Consider the following 24,721-nt stretch of genomic DNA (forward strand, 5'->3'; position numbering starts at 1 on the left):
CAAACAGTGGCCAATGGGGCTGGGCGGGGCATTCCGGGGGCATGGCCGGGCATTCCGGGGGCGGGGCATTAATAATTTCTCTGTTACTGTAAAAAACTCTTACTGTAGAAAAAAAGTTCCTAATTTCCAGCTGGTATCTTTCTGTCCATAATTTAAACTCATTATAGCAAGTCCTATCGTCTACTGCCAACAGAAACAACTACTTCTCCTCTAATTGACTGCCTGTCAAATACTTCATACTTTCAAATACTTAATTTTGTTTCTAGAAATCAAAAGAAGGATGCTTTCGTTAAACAAGGAACTTTATCATATTTCTGAAACATGTTTTTAAAACAGCCCAACAGGGAGAATTATCCCGTTTTCTACCTTCGCTAACCAGCCACATAGGAAACAACAGGACTTTATGATTCTTGGACCTAATGGAATTTCTAATGCAAAAGCGGACCCAGTTAGTAACCCCCTCTCGGCACACACAAATAATTAGTAACCCACTCTCGGGAACTGGTGAGAACCTGCTGGATCCCACCTCTGGTTTTGGTGCCATGACTGAGAAAGCCCTGTCTTGGGTCAGAATCTGTCTAGCTTCTAATGGCGAGGGTAACCGAAGCAGGGCTTCTAAAAATGACTGGAGTGAACATGTAGTTCTGTTTTATCATAATCAACAACAACCCTGTGAGGTAGGTTACACAGAGAGGGTGTGACTGGGCGTAGTCATCCAATAAGCTTCCATGGTAGAGAGTGAGAATTCAATCCTGAATCTTCCAGACCCTAATCTGAAATTCTGACTGCTCATCACAGTGTCAACTGATCGTGGCCCACCCCCTCCCCCAGGATGGGTGGGTCATGACCAGATGATGGACCTCCTTTCCCCGACTCCTCCTTCCCCCTCCTCCCCAGGGTGGGTGGGTCACAACCAGATGACGGACCCCCTGCCCCTTCCCTACCTTTCCCCCCTACCCCTACCCGACCCTCCTCCCCAGGCCATGACCAGATGATGGGGCCCTCCCCCTCCCTCTCCTTGCCCCAGGGTGGGTGGTCCTCAACCGGAGGACAGGCCCCCTCCCTCCCCGTTTTCCCCTTCCCTGCCCCTCCCCCCAGGGTAGCTGGGCCATGACTAGATGACAGGTGTGGTTATACGCTGGTCATACCTGTTCTTCCAATCATGAGGAAGAAATTTTATGTATTAATTGTTATTCGCTGTTTTATGAGTTTTAGGGTTGTTTTATTGATGATTATGAGATGGAGCCTATGTATTTATATTTTTGTGTATGACTTGCTCCTGTTTGATGTTGAACTGTGTTGTTCACCGCCCGGAGCCCCCTGGGGATCGGGCGGTATAAAAATCGAAGAAATAGATAGATAGATAGATAGATAGATAGATAGATAGATAGATAGATAGATAGATAGATAGATAGATAGATAGATAGATAGATAGATAGATAGATAGATAGATAGATAGATAGATAGATAGATAGATAGATAGATAGATAGATAGATAGATAGTTGGCCAACTGAGCCTTTTCCACCCTTGCTTGATGAACTCTCCAACTGCAATTCCCTACGCTGCCCAACTGTAAAGTTCACGAACCCACATCCTTCTTTGAATCTGGTTACTGTCAGTGAGGAGTATCACATTGGAGTTGGCGCGATGGAGTCAGAGATCAGGATTCAGCAGCACAGACCAGAGGGGGAGTCCCCCGGGGTCCTTCGTTTCCTTTCATCGTGTGCAGTCGGTCCCTCATTAATTCTGTCTCGAGGACATCGGCAGGGGCAATCAATCCCACTGAACCCAAGCCAGGCCTGGCTCAGTTAATCAATGAGGGCCTGTAATTAGTGACTTTAATTACAGCAGTGTGAATGCGGCCGGGTAGAAATCTATGGAAACGGGGGAACCGGACGTTTCTGGGGCAATCACGGTTCTCGCCCTGCGACTGACCTTGCTGCCATGCCTTTAACCGTATAAACGGCAAAAGGCGCCCCGCAGTCGACAACGAAGCAGGTGCGCTTTCTCTGTGTCAAGGAAAAGCTTCATCTGTGGACATTTTGTGCGCCCAACTCCTTTGCAAAAGCATATCAGCACTGAAGCGAGGCCTGTAGAAAACCCAACAGCTGTTCTGGTCGGATGAGGAGATCTGAGGCCTTCCATAAATGCAGCACAAAAGACCTGGAGAAAAATACCTTCCACTTTTACTCCACAGAACTTAGCGAGGGTAGCTATAGTCCCGTGGTGGCGAACCTTTGGCACTCCAGATGTTATGGACTACAATTCCCATCAGCCCCTGCCAGCATGGCCAATTGGCCATGCTGGAAGGGGCTGAGGGGAATTGTAGTCCATAACATCTGGAGTGCCAAAGGTTCGCCACCACTGCTATAGTCCTCGCTGTTGGAGTGAGAGCAACTCAGCACGCCTGGAGATTGAGGGGTGCTAAATCTGTTATCTCTTGGTAGGATGTTCCTCTCTTTGTCTGCATCTGGGAGCTGCTCCCTGACCCCTCGTCTTTCTCTCTTAGTAGCCGTTGTTCTTTGTATCGCTTTCTACATGGACCTGCACGGAGTCAGACGCTTGTCCAAAACTCTCTGTAGCAAATATTTCATGCTTTTCCACACAGACGTGCGTGGAGTCAGTCTGTAGCAAATATTTCGTGATGTCAGATTAGCTGGCTATTTGTATAAGGAAGTGTATTCCTTAGATTAGGACTTCTATCTTTCTTTCAACTGCAACAACGTGAACAAAATCTACTTGAATACCAGTGAATATACGTTTTTGTAATTTACTTTTGGAGGACCGATTTTACTGCACTCAGTATCACGCTTCCACGACTGGGCAAACTCTGCTATATTAATCAAATGTACCCAACACGCACCTGAACATTTTACAGCATTTTTTATGGGCAGCTGTGTAGTAGTTGGAACAGTCATGGAGGATTTGCATGTAGTATGCTTTAAAACTTTGATCATTCAGAAGGGAAAAGGCAGAGGTGTAGCAAGGGGGGAAGCGTCCGGTGCATTGGTGCATCCTCCACCCCTGCCACGCCCCCATCTGCCCCAGCCCTGGAATGCCTCCTCCCACCCCGGAATGCCCTGCCACGCCCCGGAATGCCCTCACCACACCCGCACAGAGGCTCCCCCCTGGTGCATCACACCCACGGTCCCTTGGAGCTACGCCTCTGGGAAAAGGTCCATTTTATTAGATTTCTATTCTGCTCCTCCCCTCTCGGGCTCGGAGCTAAGTTTGAAATTTTTCAGTTAGCATTGCTGTTTTAGTCCTTATTATGTTCAAGTGGGGCTCATCATGGGTGACTCGCTCATCCAGTGACTCGCTGATGACCCTTTATGGCCTTGGGCACTCATTCCACTACACAGGACAAGAAAGTTCTTCCATTTGGGCTTCCAGGTCAGCCTCCTTTTCCCTGTCCATCATTTCTGATTCTTGGGGAGTCTGTGCCGCACGATGCCCTTCACTGGTTTCTTGAGATGGAATCTTTCACATCTCTATACTGTAGAATTATATTTGCCATATTTTCTTCAATGGCCCTCAGCCCATTCATCTCATCTCATCTCATCTCATCTCATCTCATCTCATCTCATCTCATCTCATCTCATCTCATCTCATCTCATCTCATCTCATTCATTCATTCATTCATTCATTCATTCATTGGATTTTATAGGCCGTCTCACCCCCAAAGGGCTTGAGGCGGCTCACAGTCATAACTATACTCAATAACAGTTACATAAAAACATAAATATAAGTTAACCCAATAAAATGACACAATTACAGCAACAACAAATATTTCAGCAGCAACAGATACATCAGAATTTTAAAAAAAGAAATAAATAAAATCAGGCGCCTGATCTAAAAGCCGGGAGGGGAAGGGCCAAGCCCAAGATGGAAGTCATGGCCCTGCCAAGATGGAATATGGCAGCCTCACTGGGGGGCAGTGGATCCGCGGCCAGCCCCACCAAAAGCCGGGTGGAACAATTATATGGCTCACTTGATTTTGGAGATGGATTATTAGACTCAGTAGGTAACTACGCTTCCTGTAAAGTTAGAAAATCTTCTAGTTGGACTGGCACTAGACTTTCATTTAATGTCTGTACAGTATATTCACGGGCAACTTCCATTAGTTATTGTTGTCATTTTGGAGGGACATCAAAAGGTGTCTATTTAGGGAAGGGTGAGGCCTCCTAGCTGACAGGGAACAAAAATCTTTTGATAACGAATGTAGTAGATCCCTCGTTTGGATTTTTTGTTTTAAAGTATCTGTGCCTTGGACTTAGTCCTAATCTGCTAATGAATATGTTCTTAATTTTTTAAAAAAATCCTGTGAGAAAAGATTTTTACAAGCATGATAAATATATATAAAAATACAACTGTGTGCTTCTGGGGTTTTTTTCTGCAGGAGAATCCAGTGGAAAAGGAGTCACTCGGTCCCGTAGTATCAACAGCTCTCTCTGCCAAGCTGGACGACATCGGGGCATTCGGATTCCCAAGGAGCCACGCAGACATACCATTTCCAATGCCTTGGAATATGATGTGGTGAGTGGTTTTTAGGATATGTCTCTAAAGATGAACATGTTGCCAAAGTATTCTGTCCAATCCAGGGGCTCTTATCATAGAGATGACAGTGGTGGGATCCAAAAATGTTAGTAACAGGTTCCCATGGTGGTGGGATTCAAACAGTGGCGTAGCGCCAATGGGACTGGGCGGGGCATGATGGGGGCGTGACCAGGCATTCCGGGGGCGGGGCATTAATAATTTCTCTGTTACTGTAAAAAACTCTTACTCTAAAAAAAAGTTCCTAATTTCCAGCTGGTATCTTTCTGTCCATAATTTAAACTCATTATAGCAAGTCCTATCGTCTACTGCCAACAGAAACTACTTCTCCTCTAATTGACTGCCTGTCAAATACTTAATACTTTCAAATACTTAATTTTGTTTCTAGAAATCAAAAGAAGGATACTTTCCTTAAACAAGGAACTTTACCATATTTCTAAAACATGTTTTTAAAACAGCCCAACAGGGAGAATTATCCCGTTTTCTCCCTTCGCTAACCAGCCACATAGGAAACAACAGGACTTTATGATTTTTTGACTTAATGGAATTTCTAACGGAAAAGCAGACCCAATTAGTAACCCCCTCTCGGCACACACAAATAATTAGTAACCCACTCTCGGGAACTGGTGAGAACCTGCTGGATCCCACCTCTGAGTAACTTATATTCCTTAGTCATACTATCCAATATCCTGCAACTCTGCAGCGAGTGCCTCATTTTCTTGCCATCCTTTCTGGTTTTTTCGGCTGTTTCTGACCTCTGGAAAGATAATTCTCAGAGTTATAGACTGGAGGAGACCAAGTGAGAAAGAGATGAAATTGCCACAAGAGGAAAGGGGTCTCATGTCCTCCACGTTTCAACCTCATGGGGTTCATCTGCATGGATCCTTCAACCCCAAGAATATCCTGCAGGGCTCAGGGTGAGTTACAACAAAATCAATAACAATTCATTAAAAACATTTTAAAATAAAAACCATACAAAAATTAAAACTACAGTGCTATATATGCCCAATAACAATAACAATTATGCAATTGTTACAGAAAAACAAGAAGGAATGATAGGTGAGAAGTGTGTGCCTGCTGTACATACATGGGTGGTAGGATGCTGCCAGCGTCTTTTTCATGGAAGGAAGTTCAGTGGGTTGCCAACTGTGTGAGACAGGATTCTGGACTAAATGGACCACTGGTCTGATCCAGCATGGCTCTTATATTCTTATGTTCTTCTCACTCTGGCTGTTTTCTTACTAGTAGTAGTGCCCCATACCAGCCCAAACCAACTTAGTTTCCTTGCCCTGTTTAGTTTGCACTCTCATTGCAAATGGGAGATACTTCCGAGTAACAGACATGTTCATAATTTTATGCAAGCTTCCTGAAACTCTAATCAGTCCTATAAAATTAATTTACATTCTGCAGCCTTGGGCTCCAGTTATCTTTTGATTCTCCTTTGCTTCAGGCTATGTTTGCACCACAAAGTTGAGGTGTTTTATTTGCTTTGGTTTTCTTTGAACCATGAGCACAGATGCTGCAAAAATTCCTTATGGGACCTTTCCCCATCACCTTAACCCAAACTAGACTTTGCGTAAACATCCATCACAATTTGTCCAGGTCACTCCAAGGTGTCGTGTGCACTGTGGCATCACTTCTGGGGAACACCTGGAAGTGACCTTGGGAGATTCTAGGACTTGCTGGAAATTCTATGGTTTTACCATAACGGCAATTCCTAAGGCTACCTCACTTCCTGGTTTTCCCAGAAGTGACATCATGGCATCTGTATCGCCAGCCCACCCCCTCCATATGTCTGTTTCCAGACTCCTGGCCATCCCTATTTGTCCAGCTTCATGGTCTCCTTATGTGATTTCGTCTCCCTTATTTACTTCCTTTATAGCCTGCCTTTCTTGCTGAGATATGAAGTGGATTACAATTTTTTCAAGAGCTGTCAAACAGCATAAGACATCCAGTTAACTATGCAACAGGGCTAGGTTTAGAAAATAAGAACATAAAAAGATCTAAGGCATAATATTCCACAAATCATGCTGGAATTGGGCTTAAAAATAGCGCACAAGGTGGTAAAGGGAAGATAATGTATAGAATAAACAGTCCAGTAGACAACAATATTATACCCTTATAAAAGCAGCCTCCTGAATTATCCCAATATGCCGCAACCCTGCTTTTTGTTCATAAACATCTTCCAGAACATTCTGTTTTCCTGGAGTTGCCAACCAAGACATGGGGCCTAGAGATCCCCCCTTCCCCAGAATGACAACTGATCTCCAAACTATGAAATCTGTTCCTCAGGAGAAAATACCTGCTTTTTAGGGTTGCCTTCATCGCATTAGACCCAGTGGTGGGATCCAAAAATTTTAGTAACAGGTTCCCATGGTGGTGGGATTCAAACTGTGGCGTAGCGCCAATGGGGCTGGGCAGGGCATGATGGGGGCGTGGCCGGGAATTCCGGGGGCAGGGTATTCCTGGGCAGGGCTGTGGCAAGGAGGCAGCCACTGCGCCGGTCCTTGGGCGGGAAACGAATGCACGCAGGCGCTGGCTGCCACGCACGCCGGTGCACCTCCTGCTAGACTGCTTCAAGTTCTGCGCGCTACTGCTGAGGAGCGGAGGAGGGGTGTAACTAAGGCAAAAATCACGTGGCAAAATCACCAATTAGTAGCCCCCTCTCGGCACACACAAATAATTAGTAACCTACTCTCGGGAACCTGTGAGAACCTGCTGGATCCCACCTCTGATTAGACCCCACTGAGGTCCCTCCCTTTCTCATATCCTGCTTATCCCGGGATGTGCCCCCAAAACACGATCAATTTCCAGTCAGTAGCTCCTAGTTGGCTTAGGGTTGCCAGCATCTGGGTAGTGGGTAGAAATCTCCCAGAATGACGGCTGGTTTCCAGGTTAGAATAATCAATTTCCCTGGAGAACATGGCTGCTTTCAAGGGTGGGTTGTGTGGCATTATACCACTCAGAGGCCCCTCCTGTCCACAAACCCTGCCTTCCCCAGGCTTTACACCCAAAATTCCCATGAATTTCCGAACCCAAAGCTGCCGTCCCTGAGCTGGCTGGAGACCAGAAAGTGTGGGACGAGGCTGTGCTGAGGCCAAAGGGGTTAATCCTGTGGCGAAGCAGATGCTCAGCTTGCGCCTCTCCGTCCCCTGAGCTCATTCGGCCAGCCGGAAAGGCCGGGATTAGCGCCACCATTGTCTGAGGCAACTGAGGCTTTACAGTGTATCCTGGGACGCTTTGGGAAATGGCTGAATTCAGCAAATCGGGGCAGACAGAGGAGGGGGAAAAAACAGTTTCACTTACTGGGTCAGTTTGCCCCAGGGCAGGAGAGGGTGCAGGAGGGGGTAGTAGTAACTGTTGAGAGAAAGGTTTTGTAGCAAAGGTTTATGGAAAAGGGGACAGTGCAACGAGACTGGCCGGAATGAGAAATGATGCGAGCGTTCGGGACAAATCCGGGTTGGATGTTTTAGTGTCTTTTGGGGAAGTGAAAGAAGCGTGAGGAAAAGAGGAAAAGAAAGGGGGAAAAGAGGCCATTTGGAGCGGAGAGTGGCCAGGAAAGCATCCTCAGAGCTTCCTCAGAGACCCTTCCCCAACTGAGGAGTTCCATCAGAGCGGGGGTCCCCTGTGTCTTGCAGGAATGCCAGGCTGGCCCCCGCCTCTTGTCCTCTTGGCACTGCTGTCCTCCTGCCACACCAGTGCCTCCATGGTGGTGCAAAGAGGCTACACCATCCTCATCGTCCCGCTGGGGACAGCCCTCGGAAGTCTGGAGGCTCTACGGGTCTTCTTCTGGGTGAGTGATCGTGGGGCACGCCTCTTTGGGATCACCACCTCACTTCCACCCCCTTCTTCCGCACACACTGCCTCTAAGCTGCTGGCTTTGGCAGGGGGCTGGGACTTAATTTATGCAGAGAACGACTCTCGGCCAGTCAGCCTGAGGAAAGGAAAGTTGCTGACCGTGGAAATCTGCGAGAAGGCCCCTGGTGCGTGGGCCCAATCTACAGCTGCTGCCCGTGCCAAGGACTTCTCCGCCTTGGGGTCTCGTCTGTGGGATTCTCTCTCGGCAGAGCTACCGTGTTTCCCCGAATATAAGACAGTGTCTTATATTAATGTTTGCTCCCAAAGATGCGCTATGTCTTATTTTCAGGGGATGTCTTGTTTTTCTGTGTTCTGTTTGTCGGGCATGCTTCCAAACAAAAACTGTGCTATGTCTTACTTTCGGGGGATGCCTTATATTTTGCACTTCAGCAAAACCTCTACTACGTCTTATTTTCAGGGGATGTCTTATATTCGGGGAAACAGGGTAGCTGGCAATGTTTCCAGGCTGCTCTTGCAAATCGTGGGGGGATTTTTCATTTTGATCTCTTTTATCCTCGAGTCATGGGTTGTGTAATATGGGTGAACTGCCTAGCCGAGTGTTAGAATTTTACTGGACAAAAAATTAGACTGTTTCTGTAGGAATGCTTTCCCCTGGCTACCAAACTTCTGCTTTATTTAGTTCTGGCTCCTGGTTCTTCCCTTCAAAGTTTCCCTGGTGTTGACCTGAGACATCTCTCTCTACCTATGACCTTTTGTGCTTCTCACTCTGTTGGGTTTATCCTTCTTGTCAGACTGGTTTTATTCTTCCTTCTGTGGTGCTCCTAGTCCTGAAAATCTTGCCTCAGCGGCCAGCGTGGCGTAGGAGGTTAAGAGCTCGTGTATCTAATCTGGAGGGACCGGGTTTGATTCCCAGCTCTGCCGCCTGAGCTGTGGAGGCTTATCTGGGGAATTCAGATTTGCCTGTACACTGCCCCACACGCCAGCTGGGTGACCTTGGGCTAGTCACAGCTTCTCGGAGCTCTCTCAGCCCCACCTACCTCACAGGGTGCTTGTTGTGAGGGGGGAAGGGCAAGGAGATTGTAAGCCCCTTTGAGTCTCCTGCAGGAGAGAAAGGGGGGATATAAATCCAAACTCTTCTTCTTCTTCTTCCTTCGAATTGACCCTTAAAGCCACCTCTTGGGTGACCGCTGAACCCCTCCGCTTTCACCACACCAAACTATCACAGTGACTAGGCTCATAACCTGTCACTGCATCTCCTCAAACTGTCCCTTTCTGCCTTCGTCTTGCCCTGCAGCCTCCCTCTATTGTCTTTCTCCCTTTATCATTTGGAGATCAAAGAGGCTTACAGCATCCTTTCCCCCTCCTGTGTTTAGCATCACAACCGTCCTGTGAGGCAGGTTAGGCTGATGGAGAACACTAGTCTAAGGTCAAACCCAGGGAACTTCCGGGGGCAGAGTGAGGTTTTTCACCCGGGCCTCCCAGATTCTTCTCTCTGTAATCACTATGCCGTCTAAGGACAGATTTCTCTCTTTCTCTGTGTGCTTCTGTTATTTAGTGATACCACAAACAGATATGGTGTTATAAAAAGTACTGTAATTATTTTTTTTGTTTGTATTGTCGAAGGCTTTCACGTCCGGATTCAACTGGTTGTGGTGGGTTTTCCCAGCTGTGTGGCCGTGGTCTGGTGGATCTTGTTCCTAACATTTCGCCTGCATCTGTGGCTGGCATATTTTTGGTTTATTTATTTGATTTCTACCCCACCCTATCCCTATCATAATCTGGTCTCAGGGTAACTAACTGCATAGGTTACATAATTTATCAATACAATAAAACATCAGGCATGTATATACACACATGTGCATATATATATATTAGCGGGCCTGGCCACGCGTTGCTGTGGCTGAGCCTGGTGAAGTGGAAAAGAAAGAAAAGGGGAAGTGAATGGTTTGAACATGTGGCATTGCACAATGCTTGCAAGGGAGGGGAGGGGCAAGGGGCCCCTTGCTCCCCTCCCTGTCTCCCGTTCCCTTGCATGGCACCCCACCCCGTCCCTCCCTAACGTTCCCCTTCCTCTGCTAGGGTGGGAGGGCCATGTCCAGGTGGCTGAGCCTATCCCTTTCACTCCCGTCCCTTGCAGACGAATTACCTAGCTGAAAACTCTGGCTTCCTTATTTACCCATGTAAATAACACGGGCCGCATCCCAAAGATGTGGCTGGCGTCTATAGTTGTCCCAATCTACAAAAAGGGTGATATTACAAATCCTTCAAACTATCGTCCTATAAGCCTATTATCTGTAATTGGCAAACTATATGCAAAACTACTCCTTAGGAGAGTGGAAGATTGGGTCAAGCAAGCAGAAGTAATAGGACCGGAGCAAATTGGATTCACTAAAAATAAATCAACACTGGATCATGTAACAGTTTGCTTGCACACTTAGCTAACAAAAGAGATATAACTCATAATAACCGTAAAACTGTTGCAGCCTTCCTGGAGTTTAAAAGGGGCGATTTGACTCCCATATCTAGAGGTAGCCCTACTGTGGAGGAAAATTAGGCGGCGTTACACATGGACCCCACAGACGTACTGTTTCTTATAAAACAGCCCTTTACACACTTGCACTAACTGCCAGAATAAGAGCAGCAACAAAGGACCGCTCACAGAAAGATATCATCACAACCAGGGTCAAACAAGGCTGTACATTGGCCCCACTTTGTTCAATATATTCCTTGAGTATTGATCTAGTGCCAACCCTCAGAAGGCCAATGGGCATGTTCCCCAAACTAAGCACTAAACTACGTGCCAGCGTTACTGTATGCTGGCGACACCGTTCTTCATTTCCCACACTAAAGTTTGGTCTCACTTTCGTCTCTTAAATTGCTGTACTGAATATTGTGGCAAGAGGAGCGAACTGGTAATTAACTATAGAAAAAAGGAAACCAAAATAATGAATTAACCCGTAGCTGAAAGACCCCCTGAGTCATACATGGACCATCAATAACAGACCCATAGAACAGAGTTAAACCGGTTCCGAAATCAATTTTGGGGCATAGCCTCTTACCACTTCAACAAACTGCGTAAATTTACAGGGCAGAATTTTTTTTAGCGAGTGCTTTTCGCTGCAGCTAACAACAACGGTGCCCTAGCAATTTCAAGTGGCCCGTTTCTTTTTCACTGTGGGCCACCCAGTATATACCATCCGCATTGGGGGTGTTCCAATGCTAAATGGAAACTCTCCCAGCTCACCTCTATGGAGCACCTATTTGGATAGGAGCTATAAACAAAAAAATATAAACACAGCCCAGTCCCGTTTCTTCCACAAAATTATGGAGAAACTTACCAAATTGTGCTTCATGGCAGCCCTATGTGTTTAGAACTTCGGGCAAATATCTCAAAAGCATGCCGATGGCCTGGCTGAGAACTGTCCAGATGCAGCTCACATTATCCACCTATCTGCAGGATCACTTTCCAGTTTGTTACACCTCATGCTTTCCATTTATTGCTTTGGAAATTCTAGGTGGCTACAGGAAACTAGTTGAGGGAAAAATCAACACTCTTGAAGCTTTTCATTAGAGTTAGGTTAGTCCCTCTTTCCCCTATCAAGAAGCATATAGCTGCTTGAAAACTAAGCTATTAGAACAAAGAGTATGGGGATATGATAACAGCTCGCGGCGAGGAAACGTGTTTCCCCCTGACCCTGCTTATTCCAATTTGAACAAAGGACACATGGCCAATTATTTACAGTGGACCACCAACCCTAAATTAAGAAGAGTTTACTAACTACTGGCCAGATTCAAATTAATGCCTTCTATGCTGCTCTATGGCAGATATCAACAAATTGATAAACAGGAGGAGGCTATAATGTCCAAAACTGCAATATGGGTCAGGTGGAATACTTGATCATACCCTGCTTTCATTTGTGTAAAGGTTTGCAAAAATCAGAATGTCACGAATCTGCACTTATCCCATTTCTGTATAACAATCTAACTGATGCTCTTAAGATACCTATGCTTTTGAACAACATGGATCCCACAGTGTGTGAGAATGTAGCAAAATTTCTGCTAACAATAATAGACGTAAGTCTAGATGAATACCAACCAATGTCTATGTATTATGACCACATATAGCCAGCAGTAATTTTGCTAGCTTCTGTCAGTATCCGATGACGTTTAAGTGAGTTAACTTAGCTGAAGGAATGTCCTATAGTTACAGAAGGACCATGTATATATTTTAGTATTTAGTATTTTAGTACCAGTGTCTATAATTGTGAGCAATAATGGGCAAATTTTGTATGCTGATTTTGTATGTTTATTTTATGCCAATAAAGGCTTGTGACTGACTGACCTAGCTGAAAACACGCTGGGAGGCATGAGCTACGTTGTGTTCAAATTTCAGAGCGTTTGGTCCAGCAAACCCCCGGACCGTCCCTCACCTTCCCCTTCCTCTGCTAGGCTGGGTGGGCCATGTCCAGATGGCGAGACCCATTCCTTTCACTCCAGATGGCAGAGGATTTTCAAGGGTTGTTTCCCTTTTATCAGAGGGTGTTGCTTTGACGGCCAGCAGATGGCGCTGTTGCGGAACAGAACTGTGGTTCCAACTGTCACAGGTGTGGCATGTACACAATAACTGGCACAGTTGTGACGTGTACACAACAGGAGGTGTGGAAACAGTATGAAAACCTGGCCGCATGTGAATGCAATGTTGTGTGAAAATTTCAAAGCAATTGGTCCAGTAGTTTGGGAGATTACCTGTCAGCAGAAAAACGCACTGATAGATTTTTATATATATAGATGCTCACACACATACTTACACGCACACACACGTACATACATTATATATACACACACACATATATACATATGCATACACACACAATATAAATAAATAAATACTCACACATACACAGACCTACCTACCTACCTAATTTAAAATGATGCTCTACTAGTGAATCCCTGTTATATGTAGTTTAACCTAATCTGAAAGGAGGGTGAAAGCTTATGTACAAATACATGAATAAACCATGGCTTCTAACTGGAGTTGCGCCCCCGCTTCCCCCCCCCCCCCAAGTCCCTGATATGTAGGTGCAAGAGATTGCTGTAGAAAAATGTAGATTGTACTGAAATGTCGATGTCCTTCATTTCTGGTCAAGGTGTCACCCATTCATTTAAATGGCTTCTGCCCATCTTAAGGCTTCAGAGTATTGCAAACGGGTTCCAAGGCCCAAAAGATAAATAGATATATATTTTTAAAGGTGGCTGCCTTGGTTTCATTCAGACTCAGGGGTCATTTATGCACGCAGTGTTTCCCTCCTCACGATGTGTTTCACAGTGGGTTTTTTTCCAGCAGGTTTTTGTGTATATGGGAAGAACCCACTGGGAAGCATACACAACCAAACAAAGCTGACATTTGGCCCGCCCCCTCACTTCCTTGTTCAATCTGTGCGGGAGGAACTTCTCTTGTGTGGGCAGGAACAAGAAAACTCGAAAAAAGAGAAAAACGTGTTGATTTCCTTCACTTTCCCTGAAAAGCTGTGGGCATTCTCTGATCTGAGAGTGCAGTGAGTTCCGGAGAGGGCAACCGTGTGCATAACCAATAAACCAACCCAACGGGTAGGTATGCTCAATGCAAAAGAGACCACAAGTTCATAAACGCCCAGAGCCTCTGTTAGCCAGCTAGCGATGTTGATTCTGGCTATCCTAAGCCTGGTAAATTTTAATCGAAGAAGAAGAGGAGGAGGAGTAGTTTGGATTTATATCCCCCCTTTCTCTCCTGCAGGAGACTCAAAGGGGCTTACAATCTCCTTGCCCTTCCCCCCTCACAACAAACACCCTGTGAGGTAGGTGGGGCTGAGAGAGCTCCGAGAAGCTGTGACTAGCCCAAGGTCACCCAGCTGGCGTGTGTGGGAGTGCACAGCCTAATCTGAATTCCCCAGATAAGCCTCCACAGCTCAGGTGGCAGAGCGGGGAATCAAACCCTGTTCCTCCAGATTAGATACACGAGCTCTTAACCTCCTACGCCACTGCTGCTCTTGAAGATGCTAAGGGTGGAATAGAACCCTCTCTAGGAATCCCAATTCTCTATTCTGTCTTGCAGCTGAAGCGGATGCAGGAGCTGGAACGGGAGCGAGATGCTTTGTTGCAAGGGCTGGAGATGGTCGACCAGGTGCGAAACTGGTTCCAGCACCACCTACTGGAAGCCCAGAGGCGTCATAAGCACATGGGGACTGACATGGTAAGTATGAGCCCCAGAGTGGGTGGAGAAGTTACAGATCTGCATCTTGTGGGTTCTGGGCTTTCCTAACAGCAGACATTCTTTTTTGTGGAGATTCATCTGTTGCCACTATGGTTGCCAGCTCCAGATTGGGAAACACCTGGAGATTTGGGGGTGGAGTCTGAGGAAGGTGGGGTTTGGAGAGGGGAGGGGCTTCAATGGGGTATAATGCTATGGAGTCCCCCTTCCGAAGCAGCCGTTTTCTCCAAGTGAACTGATCTCTGTCACCTGGAGATCAGTTGTAATCCCAGGGGATCACCAGCCACAACCTTGAGGTTAAGGTCGATGCGTGCGCAACCTTGCCTGGGTTTTGATTTCCCCTTTAGTCTCGGCAAGCGCGTGCACGAGGAGATGTGAACCGGTCAACCGTTGCCACAGGAGATCGAGAAAACGCTTAAACGCTTAATCATTCACCCTTTAAAAAATGTTTAAAACTTTTAAAAAACTAGCCACTAACAAAAGCGCGAGAACACCAGAACACATGTGAACACGAGAAAATGATAACCAACCAGAAAGTGGGGGGTAGATGTGTTAGTATTCTAATGTCATGACGTCATGATGTGATCATGTTTTTGCGGGGGAAAAGGTCCCACCCCAACACGGCACGGCAGCCAATCTGGAGAGACACGCAAAGGAGATCGCTTGGTAGTGGGGATTGCTTAAGGTGACCAGATTTTCACCTTTGCAACGTGGGGCGCGCGTGCGTACACACCCACATGGCCGCAGGACCACACTGCCTTTTGCGGCGCTCCCCGGTCGGGAAACAGGGAAACGCCCCAGAAGGCAGTGCAGCAGTGCGGGAGGCGCACGCGGCCGCAGGAGCGCACTGCCTTCTGGGGCGCTTCCCTGTTTCCCTACCGGGGAGCGCCGCAAAAGGCAGTGTGCTCCTGTGGCCGCGTGCGCGCTCCCGCGCTGCCGCACTGCCTTCTGTGGCGCTTCCCTGTTCGGGGAGCGTCGCAAAAAGCAATGTGCTCCTGCGGCCTCGTGCACGCTCCCGTGCTGCCGCACTGCCTAATCGGGAGGATTTAAAAACCCCACGGGACGCGGGACACATTGCTGAAAAGCGTGACTGTCCCGCCAAAAGCGGGACAGCTGGTCACTTTAGGATTGCTGCATTTCTGGAAGCTGAGATAGGCCTACATGTCTTCGCTGAATACATGCTGCGGTAGGGACATTGAAACCCCGATGAAAAGGTGCAGTTTATTTTGAAACCTGCTTGTATCTAGTTTTGATTTCTCAGTGGGGGATTCGACCTAAGGAACCTTAATTGCTGGGGAACTCCTGAGTGAAGGAGCCGCAAGATTGCAAGCGCTCAAGGACCTCCTGAGCTCAGAAGATAAGCGCTATGGTCCAGGACACATCTTGGGCCTGAATTTATTGAAAAGGCTGATGGGCAACAGAAAGGGCTCAGAAAGTCCAGGTGAAGATTTCACGATTGATTTTGTTTCCCTTTAAAATCCGAATAGCAAAACCAGGAGCCATTTCCCATTGCCAACACTCTGTGCAGGTTAAAGATCATGGTCAGATGGCCTACTGAGAGGGCAAGGGATCTTCCAGCTGTCATGGCCCCCCTGCCACTGACCAGCTGGCCAATTTGAATAAACCCACACAACTGTGTAAACAGTACATGTGTGGCAGAGCAAACGCCAAAGTGCCTCCTTTCAACACACGCTTTTCTCAAACCCAGCCTTCGGGCTAACGTTGGATCTGAATTCTAGATTCCCATGCCTGCATTTTGCACATTTGCAGAACTATATTCCGGAGTCTTATGCCAACCAGAGCTGCCAGCTGCTTGCCAGGATCCAGGAAGTGAACATGTGCTTGAAAAACTTGCTCACCTCCTCCGGCAAGGTGAGGAAGACCAGGGGCTATCACCAAAATGCAGGGAGGGGGTGAAAATTGTGTCGCAGAGGTGACCCTATCGTGGAATGAGGTGAGGTGGCTGGCTGAGATGGAAGGCTTGCAGTTTAGAAGGTACTACAGAAGGGGGCTTATATTGATCTAGACCACAGGGCATAAGGTCTCCTATGCTAGCCTCCTATAAATCCGTGGTGGCGAACCTTTGGCACGCCAGATGTTATGGACTACAATTCCCATCAGCCCCTGCCAGCATGGCAAATTGGCCATGCTGGCAGGGGCTGGTGGGAATTGTAGTCCATAACATCTGGAGTGCCAAAGGTTCGCCACCACTGCGGTATAAATGAAGAGAACCACAATTCCTGTTCATGTTAATGAATCTTATATGCATAACTTCTGGGAAGAGTAGGCAGAAGAGTAGGGTTTTATACCACGTTTTTCCTACCTTGTCTCAAAGTGGCTTGAAACCACCTTCCCTTCCCCTCTCCACAACAGGCACCTTGTGAGGCGGGGGGTGGGGGGGCTGAGAGAGTTCTGAGAGAACTGTGACTGGCCCAAGGTCACCCAGGAGGCTTCATGTGATGGAGTAGGGCACAGGTGTCAAACTTGCGGCCCTCCAGATGTTCATGAACTACAATTCCCATCAGCCCTTGCCAGTTTAGCCAATGCTTATGTTGGGAGGGACTGATGGGAATTGTAGTTCATGAACATCTGGAGGGCCGCAAGTTTGACATCCCTGGAGTAGGGAATCAAACCCCGATTAGAGTCTGCTGCCCTTAACCATTATACCCCGCTGACTGGGAGAAATTATGCTAGAGCAGGGGTCTGCAACCTGCGGCTCCGGAGCCGCATGCGGCTCTTTCAGCCTTATACTGCGGCTCCACATGGCCTGGAGGTCAAAGGGTAGTGTGGGCGTGTCCTTCCAGAGCAGCGCTGGAAGGAAAGGTGAGTGGAGGGCCGAACCGGAGGCGGCTCTGTGCGTGAGGGCGTTGCTTTTTGCGTCCCCTCCACTCCCCTCTCCTTCTGCCATCCCCCCCTCTGCCATCTCTACAGCCGTCATCCCTTTCTCGGAAGTGTCGTCCTGGTGCATGTGACAGCACGCACCTCTTCATATTCCCACCCTCCCAAGCTCCTGTTGGTTGCCAGAGACAACCTGGACATTTTAATTTGGAGAGACGGGGGATTGATATTGATTTTCTGCCTTGGGCCCTAAAGCCGGCATTGGCTAGGGAAGTGAAATACAGAAAACTCGAAGTCAACTTTGACGACTCCCTTATTCAGAAGAGCCATTTTGGATCCAACCATTTCAACCTACTGTATCTCCCCCCCACTGAGGAGGGAAAGGGAGCCAACAGGCTACATTCAGTTTTGAAATGAAGAGTGTGGAAAGCTAAGGTGGACTAGAAACTTGAAATGAATGTAAAGCCAGACAATGTGAGCATGAGGTCTTGAGGAGAGAGCAGGCGTTGTCATGGTGACAGAAGGCAAAGGTAACTTTAGCGCAGGGGTAGGGAACCTGCGGCTCTCCAGATTTTCAGGAACTACAATTCCCATCAACCCCTACCAGCATGGCCTATTGGCCATGCTGACAGAGGCTGATGGGAATTGTAGTTCCTGAACATCTGGAGAGCCGCAGGTTCCCTACCCCTGCTTTAGCGTTACCCCTCCCTACACTTCCCCCAGGGTGGGTGGGTTACAACCAGTTGATGGGCTCCCCTATCCCTCCCTACCCTTCCCCCCAGGGTGGGTGGGCGATGACCAGAGGACAGTCATCATCTGAATTCATTCTGAATTTACTAGAGGTGTGGCACATGGGAAGACCAGGCCTGCAAGGAGAAGATGCAGGAAAGGATGGGAGCTGGAAACACGGTAGAAGAAAGCTGTGGCTTGCTGACAGAGCATCCACTTGGCATGGCGAATGTCTAGTTTGATCCCTGGTATCCAGAGGCGTAGCTACAAGGGCACCGGGGGTGCACGTTGCACCGGGCGCGCCTGGGGGTGGCCAAGATTTCAGGGGTTTTTTTGGTTTTTTTTTTAGTGTTTTTCAGTTTTTGGCCTGCAAGGGATGCAGTTTTTAGGCTAGCAGGATCAGGGAGTTTTTGGGGGACTCTTCTGATGATACCACCCAAGTTTGGTGATGCTTGGTTCAGGGGGTCCAAAGTTATGGGCTCCCAAAGGGGTGCCCCATCCCCCATTGTTTCTAAAGGGAGCTAATAGGAGATGGGGGCTACACCTTTGAGAGTCCATAACTTTGGACCCCTTGAACCAAACTTCACAAATCCTGGCTGGTATCATCAGGATGGTCTCCTAAAGGTACCCTGAAATTTTGATGCTGCTAGCCTAACAACTGCTCCCCCTGCAGGCCTAAAACTGAAAAAACACTAAAAAATACAAAAAACCCACAAAAATGGGGGGGGGGGGAAGCAAAACTCAGATTTTGCACCGGGCTCCATTTTCCCTAGCTACGCCTCTGTGGTATCTCCAATTAAAAGGCTCAGTTGGGCAGTCAGGCAGTGATGGGAAAGACCCCGAACTGCCTCTGCCAGGCATTTTAGGCAGCAGTGGCCTTGATGGACCAGGGCTGACTCACTTATTTCTTTTCCCTCTTTAAGCCCACTTATTTAGATGATCCCCCTTTAAACCTCGGAAAGAGCTTTTCATGAATTCACCGGGGGGGGGGGGGGCGGGGAAGGCACCAGGATTGCACCCGTTCCGTCTTAGCCTTCCTCCTCCCTCCCATTTCGAATGTAATTCTGTTTGGCATGGATGGAGTTCTGTGTGCCGTACAGTCAGTCTGCAAATCATTCATTATGAGCGGCAAGGATAGCACATCACAGGGTGTGCGTGAGTTGGAATTCATGTTCTTATGGGCCATTCAGATGTTGCATCGAAAGCGCTAAGGAGTGGCAAGGTGCACTCTCAGGGCCCACCAGGTGTGTATGCAAACTTGTGACTGGACCCTGAAGTTTTACTTGACCCGATCTTCCATTGCCATTTCCTGAGAACCAGTGGAGTTTAGAGTACTGGATTAGGACAACCAAAGTTCAGATCCCCAGTCAGCCACGTGACTGTAGCCTAGTCACATTTAGATAAGTCACATGGGTTTTCTTTCTTCTCCAGCCAGAGGTCCCACCTTCTGGGTTTGGGGTTCCCCTTTATCCGCCAGGCAAGGAGTTTCGCCAGCAAGCAGTCAACGTCCTGAAGGAACAGAACCACCTGTTGATCAAGGTAATATAAAATACCTGGCCTTCTTTTTTTAAAAAAATAGATATTTTCATGGCTTTTCTAACATACAAGATCTGAACCCACCCCCGCACTGTGAGGTAATCTCCTCAAGCCCAGACTTAGGACAGTGTTCTAAGATCTGAACCCTTAAACTCAGCCCAACTTGAACCTTTCTAAAGCAAGACCAAAGGCAACACTTCTTTCACATCAAACGTATAGCGCAGTGGTGGGATCCAAAAAATTTTGTAACAGGTTCCCATGGTGGTGGGATTCAAACAGTGGCGTAGCGCCAATGGGGATGGGCGGGGCACGACGGGGGCATGGCCGGGCATTCCGGGGGCGGGGCGTTAATAATTTCTCTGTTACTGTAAAAAAAAACTCTTACTGTAAAAAAAAGTTCCTAATTTCCAGCTGGTATCTTTCTGTCCATAATTTAAACTCATTATAGCAAGTCCTATCGTCTACTGCCAACAGAAACAACTACTTCTCCTCTAATTGACTGCATGTGAAATACTTAATACTTTCAAATACTGAATTTTGTTTCTAGAAATCAAAAGAAGGATACTTTCCTTAAACAAGGAACTTTACCATATTTCTAAAACATGTTTTTAAAACAGCCTAACAGGGAGAATTATCCCGTTTTCTACCTTCGCTAACTAGCCACATAGGAAAGAACAGGACTTTATGATTTTTGGACCTAATGGAATTTCTAATGGAAAAGCAGACCCAATTAGTAACCCCCTCTCGGCACACACAAATAATTAGTAACCCACTCTCGGGAACTGGTGAGAATCTGCTGGATCCCACCTCTGGTATAGCGCATCTATCGTATGGCAAGTTTCATAACGGAACAGCTGTCATGGGAGGTTGGGTGGGAGAGAAATTATGCAAGCAAGATTTCTTCTTTAAGACTAACATTTCTCTGCCATCTAGAAGATGTTTTCAAACATCAGTCAGATTATTTATGCACCCTGTTACTAAACATATTGACAATCTTTTTTTAAAAAAAAATCAGTAACATCAATCCAGGCTGACTCTACCATATGAAAACACCTTCTATAGTCTGAAAGAGGGGACATACAATTAAAGATAAGTCTCCACCCTCTCCCTTATGCAGACAGCAAAAGCACCAGCATAGTGCATGGCATATTTTCCTACATGATCCCTTGCTTTGCACCCAGCTTCTTCGGAGACGTTTGCATACAGGATTGTCTCTGGGTGTCTAGGGTACAACAGCCCGAGAAACCTTGTGAGAGCTTGGAAGGTGACCAGGATGGGAGACCACTTACAATGTCCAGGATTGCAATGCAAAGCCAGGCAATGGCAAACTACCTCTGCTTATCTCTTGCCTTGAAAACGCCATGAGAGATCACCATACACAGGTTGCAGCTTGTCAGCGCTTATTGCTGTGAAATTGGCCACAGGTTGATGAATGACTTTTATTATAGTTTCGGGCAGAGGTGTAGCTGGGCCAAACTGCGCCCGGTGCACATTCTATATTTTCCGCCCCCCATGGCCCCCCGTGGCATTCCCCCCACGGCGCCCCCCTTTCCCCCCTTCCCACACTTACCTTAGTTCCTTTTCTTTTTCTTGAGTTTTTTCAGGCTGCAAAAGGCCTGTTCACAGTAAAAACAGCCTGATGGGAACTATACTTCCCAGGAGACCTTGTGAGCCCCAAGGTCTCCTGGGAACTGTAGTTCCTCAGGCTGTTTTTACTGTGAACAGGCCTTTTGTAGCCTGAAAAAACTCAAGAAAAAGAAAAGGAACTAAGGTAAGTGTGGGAAGGGGGGTGGGGGGCGAACTAAGGTAAGTGTGGGAAGGGGGTGGGGGGCACCACGGGGGGGACTAAAGTAAGTGTGGGAAGAGGGTGGGGGCGCCATGTGGGGGGCAGGGGAAAGGGGGAGGGGCCTGGGGGCAATTTTCTGTGCTCAGGCATGTGCCCGGTGCACAGCGCACCCCCCATCCCCTTGTAGCTCCGCCACTGGTTTCGGTTGATAAAGAAGGAGAAGTAGAGGAACACAAATGGGATCTGTGGAGTTGTGCAACTCGTGTAGTATATTTGGGGTGGAATCTGGGTGGGATTAGAGAGGCCAGGAGGTCATCTTTGGAAGGGTGGGGTAACGACAGCTAGCATTCCTAACCATAACATCTCTGCCTGGCTCACAGGAAGTGTCTGAGAAAAGCGACCGCATCGCTCAACTGGAACAAGAGAAAGCAGCCCTTTGCAAACAGCTGAAAGAGATCCGGGGCTACCGCCTCGCCAGCCACAAAGAGTCCACCTTTATCTGACAGCGGAGGTTGCTTCCTCTTGAAGTCGAACATGATATCCTTCTCGTTTGATATTTCTGCAGCCCTTTCTCCTCTGGCTCAGCTTCTGTGACATTGTGCCCTTTGCAGTCAAAGGACAGTATTTCTGGCATATCTTTTCCATTCAAGGACACCACTGCCTTGTCTACTCTTTTATGCCACTGCATCGTTTCTGCAAACAGAGCTTCTACCGTGGACTTCTGGACAAAAACTTTATTCCCTGTTTTGTGACCTCCTCCCATTCTGCCATAGCCCAAATTGTGCATATTAGGGGGAAATTTAGGGGAAAAGAGACCGCAGAGAATTGTTCTCAGTTTGCACATTTATTATGGGCTGTTCTACATCTGCCCCGCTTCTCATCTGCCATCATATTGTTACCGCTGTTCGCCAGGTAACAATAAGTGATTTCAGCTCAGCAAACCGTATAACATTGGCACAAACACACATATACGTTCTCTGTGAGCCTTATGGAGGCTTCTGAACCACACAAGTCTCCGCGTCCGGGCATGGAGCCAGTGTAGCCAGGCAACCTGACTTTAGGAAAATATTTTATTTTCCTGGCGGTAACAATATTTTGAAATTTCTCCAGCGTGGCGTGGGAATGGGGCTAGAATGTCAATTTCAGCAAGCACTGTCTTAACTGCACACTTCCCCCTAGAGGTTAAATGATATTTCCTTCTTGCTTACACGGCTTTCCGGCTACCACCAAGTTTGGCTTTCCGCCCGAGACAAGACGTGGCAGTTCTCTTTGGCAGCCTCTGACTAGGTGTCATTGCTAATATTTTTACACTTTTAGTAAGCATCAATTTAACAGTGCAATCCTATGCAGAGTTACTCCAGTCTAAGCCCTTTGAAATGAATGGGCTCAAACCAGAGGTGGGATCCAGCAGATTCTCACCAGTTCCCGAGAGTGGGTTACTAATTATTTCTGTGTGCCGAGAGGGGGTTACTAATTGGGTCTGCTTTTCCGCTAGAAATTCCATTAGGTCCAAAAATCATAAAGTCCTGTTGTTTCCTATGTGGCTGGTTCGCGAAGGTAGAAAACGGGATAATTCTCCCTGTTGAGCTATTTTAAAAACATGTTTTAGAAATATGGTAAAGTTCCTTGTTTAAGGAAAGTATCCTTCTTTTGATTTCTAGAAACAAAATTAAGTATTTGAAAGTATTAAGTATTTGACAGGCAGTCAATTAGAGGAGAAGTAGTTGTTTCTGTTGGCAGTAGACGATAGGACTTGCTATAATGAGTTTAAATTATGGACAGAAAGATCCCAGCTGGAAATTAGGAACTTTTTTTTACAGTAAGAGTTTTTTACAGTAACATAGAAATTATTAATGCCCCGCCCCCGGAATGCCCGGCCACGCCCCCATCGTGCCCCGCCCAGCCCCATTGGCGCTACGCCACTTTTTGAATCCCACCACCATGGGAACCTGTTACTAAAATTTTTGGATCCCACCACTGGCTTAAACTGGAAGGGCAGCCCATTTCAGGGCCTCCAGTGGTGAGACGCAGTGCTGCTTTGGCGCCGCCCTGCTCCCTCCAAAAGGGCTTCTCAGTGACGTGGGAAGTCAAAAAACAGAAAAAGCACCCTTCCACCCAAAAAGACTTCCAGTGGGGTCTATGGACTTATGTCACCCAGAAGGTCACCACCAGGAGCTTGGGCTTAAGACACCCAAAAGGGTGACATAAGCCCAAGCTCCTGGTGCTGACATTCTGGCAGGCAAAGGCTGGGTGGAAGCCAACTAATGTCTACTCCCCGGCCATACTGGCAAGGATGCAGGAGCGCTGATGTGGAATTCTGTGCTGCGCCTGGCTGCCGTGGAGGGCCGTGGCAGCTGCCTTCCAGCAGATTTGCCCCCCGCAGGGTAAGTGCCCCGGGGAGGGCAAATCCACTGGCACAGCCCCACTCTGCCTCCATAGGCGGATCCAGAGGTGGGATGCAGCAGGTTCTCACAGGTTCCCGAGAGTAGGTTACTAATTATTTGTGTGTGCTGAGGGGGGTTACTAATTGGTGATTTTGCCATGTGATTTTTGCCTTAGTTACGCCCCTCCTCTCAGCAGTAGCACGCAGAACTTGAAGCAGTCTAGCAGGGGGTGCACCGGCGTGCGTGGCAGCCTGCGCCTACGTGCATTCGTTTCCCGCCCAAGGACTGGCGCAGCGGCTGCCTCCTTGCCACAGCCCCTCCCAGGAATGCCCCGCCCCCGGAATGCCCGGCCACGCCCCCCGTTGTGCCCCGCCCAGTCCCATTGGTGCTACGCCACAGTTTGAATCTCACCACCATGGGAACCTGTTACTAAAATTTTTGGATCCCACCACTGGGTGGATCCCCCCCCTCCCCAGATCGGGGCATACGTCTCCTTAGGATTGCACTGTAGCCATCTTTCTGTTCTTCAACCCCGCACCAAAAAAGTGTTGTTATTCCCATTCTGCACAATTCAAGGAACTGAGGCTGACAGATCCTTCCTTATGCCTGACTTAGTAAGAATATGAACCCAGCTCCATGTCCAGTCCTGTCAGACATTGGGCCCTCTGGGAGATTTTGAATTTTTTTTTAAACCTTAGGGGATTATTTCCTTTTTTCTGAAGGTTCATTACATTGAATAAGAAGAAGAGAAGAGTTTGGATTTATATCCCCCCTTTCTCTCCTGTAGGAGACTCAAAGGGCTTACAATCTCCTTGCCCTTCCCCCCT

The 24,721-nt window shown here is 47.6% G+C and overlaps 1 protein-coding gene across 2 annotated transcripts in view; it reads left to right on the plus strand.

Moving 5' to 3' along the window:
• Positions 1 to 22,938, plus strand: part of LOC125428095 (suppressor APC domain-containing protein 2-like) — a 33,389-nt gene extending 10,451 nt beyond the window's left edge. The window contains exons 2-6 of one of the 2 annotated variants that reach the window (XM_048487715.1): positions 4,401 to 4,537; positions 14,466 to 14,603; positions 16,392 to 16,493; positions 19,620 to 19,727; positions 21,891 to 22,938. In XM_048487715.1, coding sequence (XP_048343672.1) covers positions 4,401 to 4,537; positions 14,466 to 14,603; positions 16,392 to 16,493; positions 19,620 to 19,727; positions 21,891 to 22,013 — 608 coding nt within the window. In that variant the 3' untranslated portion in view covers positions 22,014 to 22,938. The remainder of the gene's footprint in view (positions 1 to 4,400; positions 4,538 to 14,465; positions 14,604 to 16,391; positions 16,494 to 19,619; positions 19,728 to 21,890) is intronic. The other variant, XM_048487716.1, reaches the window with a different exon arrangement.
• The last annotated feature ends 1,783 nt before the right edge of the window (positions 22,939 to 24,721 follow it).

The sequence above is a fragment of the Sphaerodactylus townsendi genome, linkage group LG03, assembly GCF_021028975.2.
Source record: "Sphaerodactylus townsendi isolate TG3544 linkage group LG03, MPM_Stown_v2.3, whole genome shotgun sequence".
NCBI lineage: Eukaryota > Metazoa > Chordata > Lepidosauria > Squamata > Sphaerodactylidae > Sphaerodactylus > Sphaerodactylus townsendi.